Raw genomic sequence first — 21,560 nt, forward strand, 5'->3', positions numbered from 1 at the left:
AATTTATTGTCATAATTAAGCATGCAAGTATGTTGCCTGATTTATTTTAAAGCAGTTGTGAGGACTTGCAATGTGAATTAATTTTTTGAGTGAATTTGGATTAAAAGCATTTGATACAAGAATTTGGAAATACTTGTTTGAGTAAGACTGTATTTAGATAAGTGACACCCAAGTTCTTAATTTTTGCTTTTTCTCCTGCTTCACGATTGAAGTTTTTTGATGCAAAAGACTTAAATACACAGTTTAATCAATGGAGTATGGAAAAAATAACCACTCTTCAATAAGTGGTTTATGGACAAATGCTTTCCTCTACACCATGAAAACAAAGAACTTCTAGCATGAGCTACCATGGATATATAGCGTGTAGAAAAATATTGGATCTTCAGGTTTTAGGGACTGACTGATTTTTATTTTTGATTTTTATTAATTTCATTTAGATGTTGATACTAATGGCACAATCTACTGTAGGATTCCAGATTACAAATGCTTGCAGAACACCTAAACACAAAACCTGGCATAATTTAGGTTAGAAGGGACCTTCAAGATCATCTGACCCATGTCTTTGCTTACAGTATGGCCAACCTCAGATTGTAAAGAAAGCTTTGAAATTAAATCAAATAAATTCAATAAATTGAATTGCTCAGGTAATGTAAAGCAAGCTTTTCTTTTTATGTGAGATAGGTCTTGTCTCAAAGATACCTTGTTGCATCTAAATACAAGTCAGATGTTTTGTCTGACATTGACTTTTCATTTTACTGCTGCCCGACCTCAGGAAAAGCTGTGTTAGCTATGTGTTGTAGGATTTTTCTTAAACAATAAACTGCTGAATATTTCAGAGTTTTCTTTTTAGAAGAGGCTTTTAGAGGAGACTCCAAAATTTGTATTTTTTTTCTTGGGAATAGATGTTTTGAACTGCTTTAAAATTTTCAAATTTAACAAAAAGATGAACTTCTTCGTTTCCCTCTATAGTTAATGATTGTAGCTAATTGTCATAGCTGATGTAAGCAGCAACTTTTTTTTTGTCTTGGTGACAGATTCCCTAAAGCTTTAGTAGAAAAATAAATAAAAATCGGTGCAGCCTTTTAAAGCTCTTTCTGTCCTGTCTGGCTAGCGCTGGAATTTATTAGTACTGGGAATGAATTTTACCTGAAGTGATCCATGCTTGAGCGATAGGCTGTGATTTAGAGTACCATCTGCTTGCTGTCTGTGGATGCTTCATTGTATGACACCTAGAAATGCAGTGCCATTAAATAAGAGTAGAGAAATCCTAGCCTTCCTTGGTTTCTGTTTGGCTCTAATTAATACTAGTTCTGTAAAAAAACTAAGCAAAAAAAAAAAAAAAAAAGTTGTGTTCTTGCTGGTCTAATACACCTCTTGAAACTCTTTGAACTTGAAGGCTGTCTTCTCATATTCCTGAGACTGAGACCCTGACAGGTTCATGGGTGTATCGTATAAAAGAAGAAGTGTTTGTTTGCTCCTTCCGCAAGAAGCACATGAAGGTCTGAGATGGCTTTTGATTAAACTTACTGTGGACTGGACTTTATCTTGAGGAGGAGAGCAGTGAGGCACTCTCAGAGAGCCTGCTAATGATTCTTTGCTTAGAAGTAATCCTTGGTGCGTGGGTCTGTCAGACCAGCCCTATTGCTGGCCCTGTAGGAGCCTCTGTGCGACTCCCGTCTGTTCGGCGCATCTTACCAAGAAGAACAGAGACTGCTGTAATTGTGGAGGCAGCCGTTTCCCTCCCTCTGCTCTAATGGCAGCTGTTTAATGCTGTTGCCTGAGCTGGCAGGGTTGCTGAGGAAACTGGGAAGATATTGCTGCCTAGGTTTAATCTGTTTCTGTCTTCAAAGCCTTTTCTTTTAATGTCTAAGACAAAAAGTTAGACTTTTTAGTAACAGAATTTTTGCCAACACTGATGTTTCTGTGGTAAAGATTCTTGCCTAATGCTTTTTTTAAGTCTCTGCAGTAGAGCAGACATGGACTATCTAAAGTTGGTTGATAGGAATGGGTAGGCGTTAGGGGATATATATATATATATATATATATATATATATAAAATGGGCATTTACAAAGAGCAGGTATAAGTGGTCAAGAGAAAAGGAATAGAGAAGGAGCTGTGAGTGACACTACAAACTGAAAAACTCCATATTTGTGTCATAACAGAAGGAACTCTTGTTAAAGTTTAACAAAAGGAAATTGTTTGTGCTACCTATGGCATTCTTTGCTGCAGGGTATCATACAGTTAAGTTGTCAGGATTTTTAAAAATACATTGAGTGCCATTCTAGGCACTGACTTCTGTGATTTACTTGTTTATTAGCTTCAGTCTTGGTAGAAGAAATTAAATATTTAATCTCTGAAGGCTGTACTCTGACTCTTCAGGCTGGTTTTGGCCTTAACTCTTGCATCTGCTGTCCAACTAGTGGTGATAAAATAACTACTTGATTTTGATAAATGACAATTTATTTAGGTTTACCAAGCCAAGAGAAGGAAGACAAACAATGGAAAAGAAACTGATGGGATAATAAGCTCTGTTAGGGATATAATAGAAAGGTAACTATTATGTAATCAGAAAGGAAAAAGGCATAAATAGCAGCTCAGATGTAAATAGCATGTCAGTTTGAGGTAGAGCTGGTAGAATTAATGTGTGCTATAGAATATTTTTACTAACACTTCTAAGTTTTCTTCAGTAATCAACACCTGTAAAATCATGGTATAACAATGTAGAAATTGTAACGAAAAACTCAGGAGTGGTTGGTAGTGGTAGGGAGCTTTGACAATATGCTAAAATGTGGTGAAAAGGCAAATTGAATGGGATATAGTGCTTCTTGGCTCTGCAAAAAAAATAACCAGGAACTGTAAAAGGAATCAGTGTCTCCTAAGTTTAGTGTAATGTTCCTCTGCACATCAGCAGAAATAAAAGGAAGTTGTCATATGTTACTAAGTTTTCCAAAATCCCTTTGAAATAGTTAAACTAGGCAACAGAAGAAGATGGATAAGGTTAATATAAAACAGTAGGAGTGCGTGAATCCATATTAAATGTGACAAATTATATACTTCACTGGGTAACTTGTTAACAGACTACCACTTTGAAGACTACCTTCATGCATGGTCCTACTTCTCCTTCGTCACCTTTCTTTTAACTCCAACATTTATTTGAGATTGTTTAGCTTGCAAACTGATGCCAGAAATGACCAAATGCATCAATTTGCACTGCAGTGTAAAGAAGGCCACTAATTTGATAATGCTGATGAGAAAGCATATAAAACTGAAAGGAAAAGTGTCAGCCAAAATAATTTTTCAGTTGTATTTGGAATGACGTGTGTGTGTGTGGGAAGCATTGTTCTTAGTGATGTATTTTCTGGTCATCTATTCTTTTGGATGTAGTAGTGCTCTCATCTCCTAAAGCAGAGACTTAATTTTTGGGAAGGGGTGCCCTTGTATTGCAATTATGACTTTTCTAGTCCTACCAGGAACAGCTAACCTGCCTAAAGCTGGTCAAGGTAAAGACATTTTTTATAAAATCTTAGTGCAGAAACACGCAGCAGATACTTCCTAAGGTACCAAAACCTCCACAGGCTGTTCCTGTTGGCTCAGTTCCAACGTACCTCATAGCTCATGCTTTTGATTGACATGTGCGTATCATCTTGAATGCCCAAGTATGTCCTCGGTTCACGTTGTAAACAGACAAATAGTGGTACAATGGGTGGCATGGGCTGTGAGGAGGAAACAGTGGTTGGGGTACTGAGTAGGCAAAACTCCTGCTTTCTAGTGACAGCACTGGCTTATTCTGGTGTAAAAGCTGGTGTTGCACTGTCATCTCTGACACTCAGCTGTAGTCGCCTCACTGGGCTTCGTGAGGTTTCTTATGAGAACTCAAAGTTTCTTGTGCTCTGTGATTTTGGCTGGGCAGGACTAGAGGGGAGCAAGGAGGGGCCAGGAGGCTTGGAGTACAGAAAGGAGAAGGGTGATCAGAAAAACAGGATGCTGGGATGGACCTGAGTCTCAAATGTTGTCAGGATTTTTAGACAGGGAGATGTGTTTTCCTCTCGTTCATAGCAAGGACAGCTAACACAACTCAGCTCTTTTTCACTATAGCTCTCCCTAGACACATCTAGCATTTGGAGAAAAAGTGAGGCAGGTATTAGGAATTGACATTGAAATATGTTTGGTTGAGAACCCCTTCTGCTTGAGCGTTCTGAAACTTCATCAATAGGCAACCAACTTCAAATAATTTCCTATCAGAGCTTGTTCTGACAGAGAAGATGAACTACCAAACTGAAAACCAGCTGGTGGTTGCCAGCATTCAACAGCCTAATTTCATTTGTCTTATGCAAACAGAATATATCATGCCTTTTATGGGGTCTTACAGAAACTTGAGAAAGAAGTCAAGCCTGTAGGCATCTGGGTCCTTTAGCAGCCCCCGCAGCATGCTGTCCCTCTGTCAGAGCTCCACGAATGACAAAGACTGGTGTGTTCAGTAGCTGTGCACACTGAAATCTGCAGGCTGTGTCATAGCTTAGTTTAACTCGATGACCTCACCCCTGTTCAGTGGCTTCTAGTAGCTGTTCTCTGTGCTTGCCTTAGTGATTTGAGCGGAGCCCTGGTATCTGCAGCTCCGTCAACTGACTTAGCGTGCTAATTAGTCACAAAGGAGCTGTGTTCCCACAGGACTGGTGCTCGCTGTGTTTCCCTCCTGTGGATCAGCTTCTCGGTGGCCGTGGTTTTTTCCCTTCTCTGTAAAGCAAGAGTTGCCTTCAGCTGCCCAACAGTTAGGTTAATGTAGCAGACCTCACCGGTAAGGTATGGTAGGTTAAAAGGTCAGTTTAGAAATGCTGAAAATAATAATGAAAAATACTATTGGGAAGAAAAATGTAATCAGTAAGTATATGAGTGATTGCAAATGTAGGGGAGAGATCAGCTGTGCACTCTCAAAATTCACTTCTTGAGTTCTGGATGTTTCTTCTGTGTTCACAAAATGGAAAAAAACCAACCAACCACACACCAAACAAAACAAAAAAACCCCAACCCAAACAAAAAAACCCCACGCCAATAAAACAGCAACAAAAACCCCAAAACAAAACCAAACCAACTTCCAACCCTTCTCTTCAAACTGTAAAATGAAGGTAGCTGTAATTAAATTATTCAGAGGAGAAAGGGAAGAGAAGTTAGATGAAAAATGCAAAAACTTGGTAATGGTAGCCAGAGACGTCAGTGGAATATCCAGAGCCAATAGAATTAAATATTTGGATTAGGACAATTAGAAAGTGTTCAGATACAGCAGGAGGGGAAATTCAACTTTCAGCAATGTATTTGTCCAGCAATAATCATGGTACAGAAATGACTGCTGGTTTTAATGCAGGAGCAGAGGACTGAGGAGACCTCCCGAGTTACTGATTCTGTTCCCTTTCTTTTGCTGGCAATGCTATTGTTTAGTTACTACTATAAAGTCATTAAGTACTGTTAAAATTCTTTCAGATCTCCCTTTCAAGAAATAGGGTGATACAGTTATTTCTTCTGTGAGTGGAATAGGAAAATTAATTTTATAGCAGTCAGCAGCTGAGAACAGGCAGCAACCGTAAAATACTCTCAGGATGTAACACCAAATGCAGCAAAAGGTGGTTTCAGCTGTTACTTTATCTATTTTTGTTGGAGTATGAGCAAGTCTCCAAGGAACTCAAGGTAAACGTTATGTTAGTTTTAGAAGTTTGGAATAAATGGCATGATAATCGCAAACTTAGCCCCAGCTTAACTAGAGTGCAGGAGCAGAAGGATGGGCTGGGTGTGTATGGGGGTCTGTGATGATTAAGTTCCACCTAGATTATGTGACTGATACTTGCAGCTCTTAGAAAACTCTGGATCAGATCAGAAACAAAAGCTAATGCAGAAAGTTGAGCTGTTGACAGGTAAATGTTACTGTTAGCACCTGACACTGCTTTTTCTAGGTGGTGTTTCGCATGCTTGTACTAAAAGTGCTGTCCCGTGAGAGATGATATCTCCACCAATTCCATGTCAGTTGTACATCCTGAGGGAAGGTGGCACGCTCAGTATTGTCGCCCCCCATTTTGAAGAACTGGTACTGAAAGCACTTTGGGGGGAAGAAGAATCACACAAAACGTGTGTGTAGGCCCCAGATGGAGCGCTGGGAACCAGTATAGCTGGATGTCTTGCACTATGCTGATTTAAGCGTTCATTTGGATAACTTTCCTAAATATTGTAACATTAATTTATCAGATGTAATTAGAAACTTCTGTCTGGATAAGCAAATGAAAAGAATTGCCTAGTCCTTTCATTCTGAGTGAGTTAGGATTTTTAGGATGTGAAATCATCAGCTATCATGCAATTTTAGTTAAATATTATTCAAGGGCACTTTTTTTAAAATAGTGACTTTTACTGATACTTTTACTGAATTAAGGCCGAGTTTCCAGAAAATACGCTCTGTGAATAGGAGGGTTTAAAACTTTTCGTTTTTTTGTAATTTAACAGAAGAATCCCACTGATTTGAAAATGGTCATTTTTCCTATCTCAGTTCTTTCTCATGTCCCAAGTCCTAGCATTATTTTTCAGAAAAGCCAGGCATTCGGAAGCTACTAGCATACTTTTTGCAGATTAAATTGAAGTAAATTCATACACTTTTTAAGATGGGAAGCTTTCTTTTTAGCCTGTTGGAAGATACTATTTTCTTCGATTTCATTTGTTGTTAGTCTTGTACCATACTCAGAAATACATTTGAGACTTAAAATCTGATTTTAAGTTGATCAAAATATTTTAATTTTTGAATCAGATGTATCTTAAATCTGTTTCAGGGAAATATCCTTAAGTATTGGAAAATCTTCATTGGATGTTTAATCGTTTTTGTTTATTTTGTTCCCTCTTCTGTAGTTCTCCCGCCTTTGATAGATCGTATGGGAGATGCCAAAGACCAAGTTCGAGAGCAAGCACAGAATCTTATATTGAAATTGATGGACGAAGCAGCACCACCTATGGTATGATTACTTAATGTATATTCAAATGTAGGCCTCCAGTGAGCTTATGACTTATGCATGAGCTTGACTTTGAATATGTCACAATGTTATGGTGACTGTTAATAGTGTAAATGTTAAGATATTCTTAATGGATTGACACTGATGCATTGTTCAGCTAAAGATAAAAATCTGGCACAGTGCAATTCTGCAGTTTTTGCATATCATAGCTAGATTCTGAGTAGATGTTTTCATGTCATGTGGCAGGACTTTGTTAATTAAAGCATGTTTGAAGCAACCTCCTAGGCTTGAGTTTGCATAAAGAGAATAAATAAATTTATTTAGCTCTGAATTTATTTTAAAATTACCTTTGTACTTGATCACGTAGGAGTAGTCCCGCAGCTGAGATGATGCATTCTAACTTAGAAAATCTGACTTTCTAGATGTATGACAACATACTGTATGAACCTTTGACAAACTGAGATGGAGATAAGTTTCCCTCTGCCTCGTCGTATTAGGTTGAAGTTTGAGTTAAGCAAACCTTTTTACAGTTCTTAGCACTATGGCTTCCAAGCACTAAATCTTGTATTTCTACTGTGTGAATCTGAAAAATGTAGGATTGTTTAACAGGATTACATTGTTTGAGCAATGATGTTATTTGAACTGCAGAGACCCTGGTTGTCAATAGGAACTGTTATTTGAGTTTTTAATTTATGAAGAAAATCTGTTTCTGAGTTTTAAATGCAGAAGTTAATAGGGAACATCTTATATTTTGTGAATGAAAAAGACTGTCTTTTGTGTGCTAATTCCTGGCTTTGTTTATTCATAGATTCAGGCTTGAATGTTTGTGCGCAGGGAATAAGATTTTGCGGACTTGATCTGCAGTGAGAAAATTGTTCTCAATTGCTTTGTTTGCCTGATAGGAAAAACAAGTAGCATGTTAGGCAACTATAGAAACATTTATTGCCCTTCAAGCATGAGGTATTTTCTCACATGATTTGGTCACAGATCTGACTGGGATTTAGCCGTCATTCTAGTAGTGTCATCCACAAAGATACGCCTTTACCTTTTTATAAGATCATGTGTTGATCATATTCATTGATGAGACATTGCAGGATTTTGTCATGTCTAAGTGCAGGTAGTTTATGAACGACATGGTCCTGTGCCCAAGATGCTCTGAAGTACCTGGCATGGAGACCTGGAAGTACACATACTTCTACAGCGAAAGCATTTGGGTAAATGCACACAGCAGAGCATCTTGGTGACATATTCATTTGAACAATTGCTGATAAAGAATGTGGTGATAGTAGCTTCATGCTAGGCCCTCATCATGAAAGAGTTTTAGATTACTGGTCCATCTTTCAGTTTCTGAAGAGTTGTTAGGTGGTACACTGGAAGGAAGCTTCTATACCCTTTGAAGGTTACCTGCAGTGTAGGAAAAAATACAAGGTTCACAAGGTCCAAGGAACAGCATGTGTAAATAAGAGAAGGTATGGCTCTTGTGATAGCTCCCCTAGGGTGGGAGAAGCCTGGCTTCAGGTGTCTGCTCCCAGGACAGCTTATGTATCATTAAAAATTTGGATGAAAAGCATTAATCATCCTCACAGGAGGGACCAGAACAGAGGAGTCTTTCCTGGGCCTCCAACACTGAAATACAGAGTTTTAGGCTCATTTGCTGCAGAGAAACCCCCCTTTGGAAGAGCTGGGTGGAATCCTTTTTTAGAGATAAGACCTGTAAGTTCCTTCCTGATGAACTCGTCTTGTCTGTTCTAGCATGTTGTTGAATAATATCTAATTTGTCCTGTTGTCAATTCCCTTTTCTTGTTTTAAATGCGTTTGGGGTTTGGGTTTGATTTTTTTTTTGTCTTTTTTTTATGAGAAGTAGATGTACCTGGTTATGGGCAGGAAAGCATAAAGATAAGAATATAGGTGGTATAAATGCATGAATGGGACAAAGGGAGGTTGACACCAACTGTTGCCAGCAAGTTGTGAGAGTTAAAATTTCTAAGCAGCCATTTGAATTTCTCTGTTTAGAAGAACTCAGTTCTTAAAGTCAGGTTAATTTAATGAAAGACTAAATTTCTATTCAGTTTGCTTTGTTTCAGTACTGTACAGTTGCCTTTCTACCTGTATTTTCGTACACCTAGCAAGGAGATTTCCTTTTTTCCTTGTTTGTTTGGGACAGTGGGTTAATTGGAAGGACTTTTTCTTCTGTAAAATCCTGTTCTTTGTTAAGCTGTGCAATTTTGGCAAGCCATATCCTGCTTGTCTAAGGTTTGTTTTCTCTAAATGTAATGAAGTATAAACCAACCAAACAAGAAGCCACAGATGGGACAGAATGATCAAGCAAGGCTCTAATTGGAAAAATTTAGGTCTGCTGTGAAGTGCACTACCTCATTATTAAAGAAGATGCAGTATTCCTTGCTTTTAAGCTGTCTGCTTTTGTTGATCAGTAGCTGTTTGTGAGTTTTGGTGGGGTTTCTTTTTGCTGGAAAGCTGAATATGATTGTAATAATTTGTATCTAATACGTTTTAGAAGCTTAGTACGGAATCATTCTCTGTTGTGATTGCACCACTGGAGGGGTAGGAATGAGGGTGGTGCCCAGACTGCAAAATGTGAGATTGCCAGTGTGCAGCCATCGCTAGGCAACGTTCCCCGTGGATGCTTGCGGGCTGGCCCAGGCTGTCATGGCAGCGTTGCAGCTGCGGGAGTTGCAGTTTGAGTCTGTGCATCTGTTCCGAAATACCACCGAGAATCCCAAGGCTCGTAAGCTTTCATGTTTACACTTTTTACACCGTAACATACAGCTAGAGAACGACAAGGAGATGGAAAGGTAAAAGGATAAACAGAGGAGGGAAAGATTAAAGGCAGGCAATGAAAAACGAGTGCGCAAGAAGGTAAATGAGGGTTTAGTGAGCTAGAGAATCGTACTACAGGAAGCGGCACCAGCACAAAAGGAGAAACGAAAGCAGAACAAAAATGGAAGCAAAGGAATTGGAATCAATGGGCAAGAAATAATTGAAAAATGAAGAAATGAATTTAAAGCAAAAGTAGGGGAGAAGTGGACAGCAGGAGTATGGATAAGGACGAGCTAAAATGGATGAGTGGAAATTTTCGCAGGGAAACGGAATATGAAGCAAAAAGAATATAGCAACTTCTGCTTGAGTCAGTAGTTTGTAACATTAATGTTTGTTCTGTGTGTTAACTGTTAACAGTTCCATATGTTTTTGAGCTGTTTCTCAAACAATAAAAATACTCAGCTAGATTTTTAGAAATTGTTTTTGGCATAGGAATAATCTGTGTTGTGTTCTATACTGTGCATTTTAGAACTTAATTTTATCTGAGAAGTGCCTTTACTTTCCCAGTGGAGCTGTCTTCTGTTGTTTTTTTGCAACTATGATGGATGTAATTATAAAATATGGATAGAATTACTTTGTATTGTGCTCCTGATGATTAAAGACAATTATTTCTATTTTTCTAGTACATTTGGGAACGCCTTGCTGTTGGTTTTAAACACAAGAATTACCGATCCCGAGAAGGAGTGTGTTTGTGTCTTATTGCTACCTTAAACATGTAAGCTTTTTGTTTCTATGGAGACATAATGGTTCTGTCCTTCTTCTGAATGTAATTTTTCTCTGAAGCTGTTAAGGAAGTCTGATTCAATTAAATTAATAAATGGGGAAAATCAAACAACTTGTGAGCTTTCTGAAAGACAGACTAAAGGTATAGTATTTTTGTCTTGTTTAAAAGTAGACAAAGGACTAGTGAGAGATGGAGCTTGACTGATGTTAGTTTGTATTTTATCAATGCGAAGCTAAGAGTTCACTTCTGCATAAAGTATTTTCTGTTTTTCTATTAAAAAATACATTTAACTTTTTTTTTTTTAAGTTACGGTGCACAACCATTAATCCTCAGCAAGTTGGTACCACATCTGTGTACAGCATTTGGTGACTCGAATAGTCAGGTAAGGATTTCGTTACTTACTGGTGCTCCAATAACTATACTTTGACAGAGGAATGAAAGCAAATTAAGCGTAGGCGTTTAAGAAAAGCTGATAGGTTTGTTTGTATACAACAGATTGTTATTTTCTAGCGTGAGAAACAATAAACCCATTTTCTTCTGAATCAGTCCATCCATTGGAAGATGAAAGTAGAGTTGCAAAGGCAGCAGTGTTGCGATATGCTGGCCCCTTTAGTTTTGTCTTCAGAGGTTGAAACTAGTCATTACTGAAAATAATTGTTTCTTATAAAGCATGTTGAAAGAAAAGGGGAAAAAAAATTGACAGGAAGAATTGCCTCCAGAAGGAGCCTCTCCATGAGACCTGTTATAGTCTGCCAAATTTGCTAAATATAACATTATCATGTGTAATAATTTCCTAAATGGAACCCAAATGGCATTTGAGCACATGCAAGAACTGTAGTTAAAATCAGTTAATTAACCAAAAACATCTGCAGTGAAAATCAAGATGTAGTTAATAATGGTGACATCTGAACTTCAGAAAACCTTCAAGTGGTAATGGATAAGATCTCTCTGATTTATCTGAAGTTGTGTCTGAGAGAAAAGCTTAAGAATACAGTAAGGAAGAAGGTAGCATTGGTAGGAGGTGGGAGAAGAAACAGGATAGGTCTTTAAACTTATTTTCTGGGTGCAGCAAAGTCCTTGTCTTTTCTGTATAGCATAGCGTTTATCTATTCTAGAGAAAATCTGTTAAGAATTTCTCTTGTTTGTTGATCATTAGTAAAGATGTTCATAACTTGATAGACCAATTGTCGGTTAAGTTCAAACTGTTTCAAAGAACAATACTAAAGTCATTCCAGTAATTCTTTATGGAGAATACTGGCATTTACAAACATGCATTTTTGGCAGTTTTTATTGTGATGACTGTGGTTTAAAATTTTTAGAGGCACTCAGTCTCCTGGCTTTAACTGTTCTTTCCCCTTCCCCTATCTTGCATTACTACCTTTCTTGTGCTTATGTGATTCCGCGTAATTCCTGTTGAAGGAAGTAAAGAAAACACTCATCACTTTGGCCCACTCTTGTGGGCAGTCAGGTCCTTAGTTTTCCAGAAGGGCCTCGCTGCATGTAGAAACAGATGAAAACAAGATGAACTGTCAAGACTAAGTGCAGGGACTAACTTTTGGAAGTATTGCTTACTGTGATAGTCCTAAATAAAGCACATTTTTTGCACGAATATTATTCTTATGTCAGTCCCAGAAATTCCCTCTAGAGCTGTTATATCTAGGATTTTTCATTTACCATCTGGAGATGCTCTAACTTGGAACACATACCATCTTGAAATAACAGTTGTATTTCCTTTCCTTTCCATCCTCACTGTTTCAACTGTTTGGTGAAATGAGTTGGCATGGTTGTCAGCAAATGTTGTTTTGGTTTCTGTAACCCTGAAATTAACAATTTAAACTGCATTCACAGGTGAGAGATGCTGCCATAGTAGCCATTGTAGAGGTTTACAGACATGTGGGAGAGAAAGTACGAATAGATCTTACAAAAAGAGGAATTCCTCCTGGAAGGTGAGTTAGCTGTTTTGATTTTGTAATCCCGAGCCATTCTGTATTACTGTTCTTCATCAGAACTTTAAACTCACTAAAAACTTAATTTTAAAATTATGACAATTTTTATTTTATCTTCTAGTTAGTTTTGCTTCCATCATGATGTTACTAGTGTTCCTGACTTTCTTTTGCTGTTGTCTTTTCTGCTTGGAAGAGGCATATAGGTGTATGACAAAAAGCAGCCTTACATTCACCAGTTAGCTTCTCTTAAAGTCAGGGGATTTTGAGAGCTGGACAGTAGCAGAAAAATATTTTAAAATTAAGGAAAAATATACTGAGTGCAATGGGAAAATAATTAGAAAATACTTGAATATATACATCTTGTTCCGTGTTCTAGAGTTGCTGGTTAGCCTCAGTGTAGAAGAGTCTCAATAAAATCAATACTTTTCATGTATTGTGCGTGTGTGAGAGAGAACAAGTGAGTGTGCAATGAAAGTATGACAAATTAATAAGCTACTACTTTCTTGGAGATAGTTATAATGGAAAAATTGTCCTCCTTTGCTTCTTGCTAATTACATCAGATCAGTCCTTTCCACCCTAGATGTTTGCTTATGGGCTACAGTTAGATTAGAGGTGCTTTTCAAAATAATTACTTCCCAGTTTGGAGGTTGCAATTCTAGGGTTTAATGAGAAATAATTATTCAGAAGGAGTGTTCATTGGTGTAACTGTTACACATGCCATCACAGGACACTGGATGTTTCCTGCAAAAGGTGCCAGGAAGTTTTGAAAATATGTACTTTCTGAAAAACAATTCTGATCTTTAAAAGCTGGTCTGTTATGTGTAGATTAGTTTATATGAAATAAAAGTAGCCATTGTTTTCCTGCTACTTTTGTAAGGGTTTAAGAAAGCTAAACAGAGCTCGAAATTGTACTTAGTGGGAAAGACTGTTTATACAATAAAATTTTTCAAATTCCTTACTAAAATTATTTATACTTGTGTTAACCCCTTATCAATTAACATACCACTTTTCTCTGAGTCTTCATGTCATGTCTTGATTTTGATAAAGCTGAATATATCTACTACATGGTGTCACAGAGAATATCAGAGTGGGTACTATGCCTCATCAGACCTTTCTAAACAACTGTTAGCCCTAGTTTTTAATGATGATTTGTAGGATATCAAAATAACATGGGAGAATGTTGTTGAATTTATTGTTTCACATTCCAGGCAGAGTTCAGCCTGTTTGGACAAAAGCTTACCCTGCCTATGGGAAGTTGTACACATTCTCTTCTATCTGATGGCCGTCACAATTTTTGTCTATTAAGAGATTGTATGGTTACCACAGAAGTTTAAGCTGTATTATTGCTACAATTCTAAAAATAGAGTTTCATAGCAGATAATTGGAACATACCAGAGAAGATCCTTCTTGCGTTAAGGTAGGGTCTTGGACATCTTTGGGAACAGAAAATAAGACCAGAAGAGTGCAGATAACAGCCTTTGTTTGTACTATGAATGTTGGGTCTGACTGTAAGTTTAGGTTCAGCACTCATCCTGTTCATGTTTTCATGTGCTACAAACTGAGTAAATCTTGGGATCCAAATAGGATTAAACACTATAGGAGCTTTGTATCCTCAAGGCAGTCAACAGCTTCTAATTCAGTTGCAGTAGGTGCCAAATTGTTATTTCTACTCTCTGAATCAGTTGAATACAAAATTCCCCTCATCTGAAAGGAAGCATAGTTGTACCATTTGCATTTACATAAAGAAGCAAGGCTCTACTCAGTGCACGTTAAACGGTTCTTGCCACTGAATCTCAACCGTTTTGCACCTGACAGTCAAGGCTAGTGTAAAATAATACATGAGCTGAGTCTTGGTGCTGTGTCCTCCGCAGTAGTTTTTATGTTGGGATGAAGGGGGGAGTTGAGCATGAGGCTACTAGACACTGTCCCATCCATTGCTGACAGAAAGCAGAGTTGCTGTAATCTCTTCTTACTCCTTCACACAAGTATCAAGGCAGTTGACAAAGCTCAGGAAAGACAGATTAGCTCTATGGTAGCTCAGACTGTTGTTCCTTCAGAGGTAGACCTAATTTAAGACGTTTCTTCCCCAGTGCCTGTCAGAAGTTTTCCCTTCACTTAGATGGATTAAAATTTTCATGTGGTTATGCAGGACCTATGATCTGTGGGAAGAAACCTTTGATGTAGAGTATCATCATTATTTTCAGGGGAATCTGTGTTCATAGTTGTGTGTCTGGGTAGGTTTTAAGGGTTTTAAGTATTACGGATAATCTGTGGTTCAGACACAGCTGCTTTCAGTTGAGTTCAGCCTTAAAGAACTGCACTGCAGCTCCTTCACTGTACGGCAGTGCGTTAAAAATTGTGTGGAAGCATAAATATTAGCAGTAAACCCCATTACTTCAGTATTTGGTGCACACATGATTTAATAGAATGTAGGCTTGTTTAGTTTACATAACAAATTACGCATTAGAGGTCTGTGTGGTGCTGCTTGAATGCACTCTGCCCTAAAGCACTGAAAATAAGAGCTCATGTCTGCTGAAAGGAAGGCAGGAAAGTTAATCAAGCATTGTTTTGAGAAATTGCTCAACTTCCTTAAATATGCAAATGGCATATACATGTTGTGTCTATATAAAGCCAAATGTAGTTAGTAATAGTAGGCTTAAAAGGCTTTGTAATCTGCACCTAGTAGGTTTGCCTTTGTGGAAAATACTGCATTTTCTAGAGGAGGGTATTGGATCTGTTGGAGTCTAGGTAGTCAATAAAAGAAGATGAATCTTACTTTTGCAGTTCAACTCTACTTGCTACTACTGTGCATTTTCTTCAGTGCATTTGTATTCTTTAGAGATTAATTTGTGAGTTTGTTTATAAATAAAATCAGTGAGTTCCTCTTTCTATTTATTATTTTTCAACCTACAAATCTCAGAATAATATTGTGCTTTTTGCCTGAAGCACATTCCTTTTTCAGAAAAATCAGTATCAAGTCAGTGGTTGGAAATTTGGATGATGTTTCCCCTTTTGTTAAAGTTGCTGCCAAAGAGGTTTGACAGTCTTTGGTATTGGGCCTGTAAGTATTAGTCTTAATACATTTGTGAATACTGAGAGTGGACGTTATATTTTTTTGTTCTGTGAGCCAAGAATAGCAAACAGGTTTTGTTCTGTATGGGCCAAATTGAATTTGTTATAGTATGGAATCTGTGTGGCTGATCTTCCCTGGACAGAAATAGTATATGTGGCTCTGGGTAGCAGTTGCTTAGTGTGAGTGTTAAAAGCTTTTTAAGATCTTTCAGGAAATCACCTGACACGTTTTCCCACTGTTACTTGAGAAACATAAATGTATAAAACCAGTTATTTGTTTAGTTCTTATGTCTAGAGTCACAACTTCATATCCTGAAATGTTGCAGTATGCATTTCTGAATACCGCATTTTATGTGGTATGCACGTTCTACTTATCTGTCTAGTTATAGATGTTGTAGATGAGGCCCATCTGTGTGTCCAGATGTGGACACATGTCTGTGCAAGATATTTTTTTTTTGGAAGGGGGAAGTAAGGGGAAATAAGTGCGAGGTTTCATATGGTCCATTTCCTGCTTCAGACTCCCTTTGGATGTGAAGAACAGACTAGTTACCCCCATTTCTTCTTCTTCATCCTCCTGCTGTTGACAGGGCAGTGGTCCTTTTTTGCCTCTTCATCACAAAGTCCAAACTTTTAGGTATCCCCCTGTGCCTGTCATGCAAACATTTGAGCTCCATCAAGCACGGTCATCAATAATGGGTTTTCAGTCTAGAAGTGTAGTGCATGTTCTTTGCTAGCATCTGCGTTTCCATGTGCGTGCATGTCAGCTCATGCCATGCCTTAGAAGGGTACGTGTTCCTCTCATTGAACGTAATCACCATAATATGTTAATCCTTTGATAGAGACCTGTCACCTGCCGGAGGAGAGGGTTTAGCAGGTTGCCAGGAGCCCCCATTTAAAGTGCTACAACCTCATATTCATTCACTGAGACAGCAACAATCATCGAGCCCATGCAGAAGTGGCCTGCTGTCCTGAACATGTGCTCTTCATCAAGGAGGATTTTTCCTTCCATATGTGAAGTTGCAAGACATCTGTCTGTGCCTTTTTGGAGAAAGAAGATAGTATTTCTATTCACCAGTGACATAGTATTTCTATTGACTGATGACTTCACTGATTGATTATGCATGTCATATCCAGGCTTGGGCTTGCAGATATGAGACAAAGGAATGAGTAATAATGCTGGTCTTCTCAAAGAACGTTCCACATTGCTGATCACGGTGAAACCAGTCTTCGCCCAGCCTTGTAAACTTTCTTAGATTCCTCTTGGCCAGGCTCTCTTTTGCCTGGAGCCGAACTCCTGTAAACATTCTTAAACCGATGGTAATTGCAATAATTTTAGAGACCGTAGCCCATACTGCCTTGCTGCCTGTGGCTGTGTGAAGAAATATGAGAAGATGGTAGCATGAAGACCTGGGTGGGAGGAAAGGGAGGAGGAAAATTCTTGTGAGAGTCATTGGAAAATAGTAGTTACAGTTCCTGTAAGCTGTAATAAAGAGAGTGTTGGATCTACAGTAGTGTTTGACCATTTTGTCAGTTGTGTTTTACTAGAATTTTTTTCTTTTGTAATTATGGCAAAATACTAGAGAGCGTGCCTCTGGTCATAAAGACATGCTTTGAAAGCTTTAGGAGTGGCAGTACTCTGATGGTCTCCAGCCTGCACCACTGACTACATAGTATCCAGTGCTGACTAACACATTTTTTAATGTTCATAGTAAGTACTTCAGATATTTTGCCCAGAGTGAGAGACACCGTGTGTATTATTATAATGTAGGAAGCATTTCATTTTTCTTCTTCTGTTTAAAACGCTCAGGAAAGTGTTTTTGAAAACTAAGTTCAAAAGAACAGGAAATATTTTTTTTCTTTTGAATTCTCTAAAATATATGTGCCAAATGCATGACATCAGCCCAACAGGATATAAAAATTGAAGTGAAATTTTAAAGGAAATCTGTTATTCTTTCTAGTTTTCATGTTCAATTTCTCTCAGGATAACAATTTCAGTCTTTCAGATGTGGTGTTAAGTCCTCCTCATTAACTAGGTGGACTGTTAATGCAGTGTTTAGTGTGGAATCTAGCAGTGTTGAAGGGAACTCACAGCCATAGAATCATGGAGTGGTTTGGGTTGGAAGGGACCTCAAAGATCACCTAGTTCCACCCCCCCCCCCCCCCCCCCCCGCCTTGCCACGGGCAGGGACACCCTCCACTAGACCAGGTTGCCCAAATCCCCATCCAACCTGGCCTTGAACACTTCCAGGGATGGGGCATCCACAGCCTCTCTGAGCAACCTCTTCCAGTGCCTCACCACCCTCACAGTAAAGAATTTTTTCCTAACTTCTAATCTAAATCTACCCTCTTTTAGTTTAAACAGTCACCGTCAACACCAGTCACTGGTAAACAGTAAAAATACTTCCTATGGTACATATGAAGCAAATGCATTAACTTCCTTTTATGAAAGCAAGGTGGCATAATGCATTACTATGTGTATTGATTCTTGTGTGAACTTTTCACTTTGTACATTTGAAAGCGCATAGCACGTTAATGGGATTCCATGTGTCATTAGTAAATGCTAGTTCCCAAAGCGTTTAATATAATACAAGTAGTTTTACTTTTTGAAGTCTCGGTGCAAAAAAACCCGTTTTGGTATAAATTCCCTTTGTTTTACAAATTGACATTTTCATTAAAAGACAGAGGTTTAACATTAAAGCGGTGTAGCCTGATGCTTGTGAATTGCTACCATTTCAGATATTTCACTGTGGCTGCAATGGTTGTAAATGCAATGGTGACGCAAAAGGGAGAGGATGATGGGTTCCTCCAGAGACTGACAAGTACGTTAGGGGAAGATTATGCAAACCACTACTGAGCTACATATAGTTTTGAGATAAATTGAAATTGTGGAATAACTGCTGGCTTGTGTTATGGGTTATTGGCTTACACAATTAAGGGTTTTTTTGGTTTTGTTTCTTTAGGTGCTTGCAGTAGGATAGGCCTTTTTGTGGAATTCTCAGCTAAATCCGGGTAGTTCTTCTTGTGGGCCTGTTAAGTACAGGACAAATTTGCTCTGTAGCAGATTGCTTTGAAGTATTTGGAAAGTAAAAATAACACACTGTGAGAGTCCTAAAACATTGGAAAATATGGGGAAAGGATTGGGCTTTTCATGCTGTTGTCTGGCTGCATTTCATGACTTTATTACGTTCTTCGTTACTAGATAAATGAGGCACCAGTGAATGAAAGGGGTATGCAGTGTGTCAGAGAAGCTAGACTGTGCACAGTGAGGGTGCACAGGCTCGCTACACAGGTCATTGAGTAGAAGTGGTGTGTGCATAAGGAAATGGCAAAGTTAAATCTTTATGTGTCCTTGACTTTGCTCCTTTATGTATTGTGAGCATTTTCATACCCAAGCACTGTTCTTACCCATTTTTCTTGGTTTGTCTTAAAATAGTTTGGATTGTGAGTTGTAAACAGAGCCTTTCAGTATTTACTCTTTCAGCAAATTTGGAATTGGGTAATATAGTCTCTAGCACTGGTAACGTAGCTGAACTGTACCTGTTTGGAGAGATGCAGACTTGTCATGAGATTTGTAGTTCATAACTCTCTGCATTTAAGGTCAGGATTCAGTCCTGCTAGTCTCGTAGCTAAAACTTCACATGCATGTTAGATACTACTGTATTCTTAGTAGTCTAAAATGCAGAAGAGTCTTTGGAAAAATGTAAGGAAATGTTCTCAATTGTTTGCAGTTGAACAGCATATTATGTCAGTACAAACTCATTGCTAGCCTGTGGGTCACATTTCTTCTGTGAGATACTTCCTCCGCTCTTACTGAGTTTTCTGCAGAAGTGATGAGAAATGGCTGTTTAAGATTTGCCAGCTTTCTTGCTTGAGTAGAGTTTCTACCTTGTGGGACTAGATTGCAAGTCTACAGTTTTTTTGGGTATGGGTCTGGTGGGTTTTTTATTGCTATTTACATGTAGCTAAGAACTTGCACTGTGTTTTCTGCTGTGAGGGTTTAAATTAGTGGGATGCATGTTGAACATAACTAAAGTGTTTAGTGTACCTGAAGTTTAGAAAAAAAGTTTGTTGGGGTTTTTTTGCTGTGGAAGTGCTAACTACTACAAAAGTATTTTCATAACAAAACTGAGAATATTTTGAGGAACAAAAATTTTGAGGAAAACTAGTAATTGTCTCACAACAAATTAAATAGTAATCCCTATTTTTTCCCCACATGAACATTCCATAGTTCAAATTGTTGCCTTTTAGTCTTGAGTATAAATAGGGTAATATCACAGTCAACTGAACCCATTATATACTATTACTGAATGTGAACTTTAGAATTTGAATTATTTTTAATCATGTAATAACAATGCTCAGTTTTGTTTTTTGCTAAGTTGACTTAGTTTTCTGTCCATTTGTATGAAGATGCTCAACTAACTTAAGAGGAGTCCTTTGGGAACTGTTTCAAGATATTCTTAATCCTTTGTATATTCTGTGTTACTGCTTTATATGTGCTAACAAACTGATTTCTGTTTATACTAGTAAGCTGGGGGACTTCAGAGATGTAAAAATATTTTTGCTGTTGTACTTTACAGGTTGCAAACAATCTTTGCAAAATTTGATGAAGTAAGAAACTCTGGAAATATGATTTTAAGTAGCATCAGTGGTGAGTATGAAAGCTATATTTATAATCAGCTTTAGATTAATACAAAATAAATATTTAAATGTTAGGGTTATCAATGTGAGATGGATAACTGGAAACATATGGAAGTACTAAGAAAATGAGACAGTGAAACAAACTTATACTGTGTTACTGAAAGTATTTTCGGAATATAATGGAAAAAGGTGTTGAAACTGCATGGAAACAAGCAGTGAATCTTTAACAAGTTACATGTGTGCTCAGTAGAGGATAGAAGAATCCTGCGAAGTATTCATGCGTGGGAAAAGAAAATCAAATGAACCTTTATCCTCTCTTGCAGTATATTTCTAAAAGAAAATAGTAATGTAGTGATGAATGTGTTTGATTTCTTAGTTAAAATGATGACGAATGATTCTAATACATGGAGTTTTAAATTACAGAAATAGGTGATCACAGCATTCAGAGACACTTAAATTTTGAAGTTAAGACTTTACTGAGTTTGAGCTCTTTACTTTTGGTGTATTTCATGAAAAGAAAACTGTTGTGCAGAGAATCCTTGTTGCTTCCTACTGCATTCTTGATACAGTATTTTACAGTATAAGAGAGTAAAACCATAATTTCTTACTTAAAACAATAATTTAAGAAAAAACTGTTGCATAACAGTACAACAAAGGAGGTGTTGTGGCAGTGGCTTTAATATAGTTGTTTTTGAAAGCTGCATTGTCTGCCTTCTGCAAGGAATCAGTAGATCTTGTTTTGTAGGGGCTTTTCCTTTCAAAGCAACTATGCTGACTGAAAAGGAGACTCTGCTAGATCTGAGAAGTGTAACTATGCAAGAGTAGAAATATTTTGAGGAATGCATATGATTTGTTAATGTACTCAAATATACCTTCCCATTTTAAATATTCTTGCCCTTTTCTGGTTAGTGTGAAAACAGAAGAGACTGTAGGTTCAAAGGAATGTGTTATTACAGTCTTTTCTTTGAGGCAGTAAGAGCTTCCATGCCGCATTGTGCTTTGAAATAAAACACCGCTATTCTTGAACACTCAATACAAAAATAGATTTGTAAGGATTAGTATAAAAGAAACTGAAAGAAAACATACTAGTTGGAGGGGTACATGTTTTACATAAATGTTATGTTAGATTGTAAATTTACTCATTGTGGAAGGGTAAACCACTATGTTTGTGTTTAAAGTTAATACTGCTGCATAGGTTTGAGAGGTTCAAGGATGCATTTTACATGTATTTTTTCCTGTTGGTAGTTCTTAGGAGAATGGGGAAAGTTACATGAAGGAATATAAATGCATTGAAATAATTTAAATATATATGAAATTACAAATATAACATTGCTGGACTAGTTTACATAGCACTTCTCAGC

At 37.7% G+C, this 21,560-nt stretch overlaps 1 protein-coding gene across 36 annotated transcripts in view; it reads left to right on the forward strand.

Moving 5' to 3' along the window:
* Positions 1 to 21,560, forward strand: part of CLASP2 (cytoplasmic linker associated protein 2) — a 147,972-nt gene that overhangs the window by 17,826 nt on the left and 108,586 nt on the right. For 34 of the 36 annotated variants that reach the window (XM_054815216.1, XM_054815224.1, XM_054815241.1 and 31 more), the window contains exons 3-7: positions 6,881 to 6,984; positions 10,443 to 10,534; positions 10,850 to 10,925; positions 12,392 to 12,489; positions 20,139 to 20,209. In XM_054815216.1, coding sequence (XP_054671191.1) covers positions 6,881 to 6,984; positions 10,443 to 10,534; positions 10,850 to 10,925; positions 12,392 to 12,489; positions 20,139 to 20,209 — 441 coding nt within the window. Of the gene's footprint in view, positions 1 to 6,880; positions 6,985 to 9,591; positions 9,728 to 10,442; positions 10,535 to 10,849; positions 10,926 to 12,391; positions 12,490 to 18,362; positions 18,381 to 20,138; positions 20,210 to 21,560 lie in introns of those variants that run through there. The other 2 variants (XM_054815251.1, XM_054815255.1) reach the window with 2 other exon arrangements.

Source organism: Grus americana, chromosome 2, assembly GCF_028858705.1.
Source record: "Grus americana isolate bGruAme1 chromosome 2, bGruAme1.mat, whole genome shotgun sequence".
NCBI classification, from domain to species: domain Eukaryota; kingdom Metazoa; phylum Chordata; class Aves; order Gruiformes; family Gruidae; genus Grus; species Grus americana.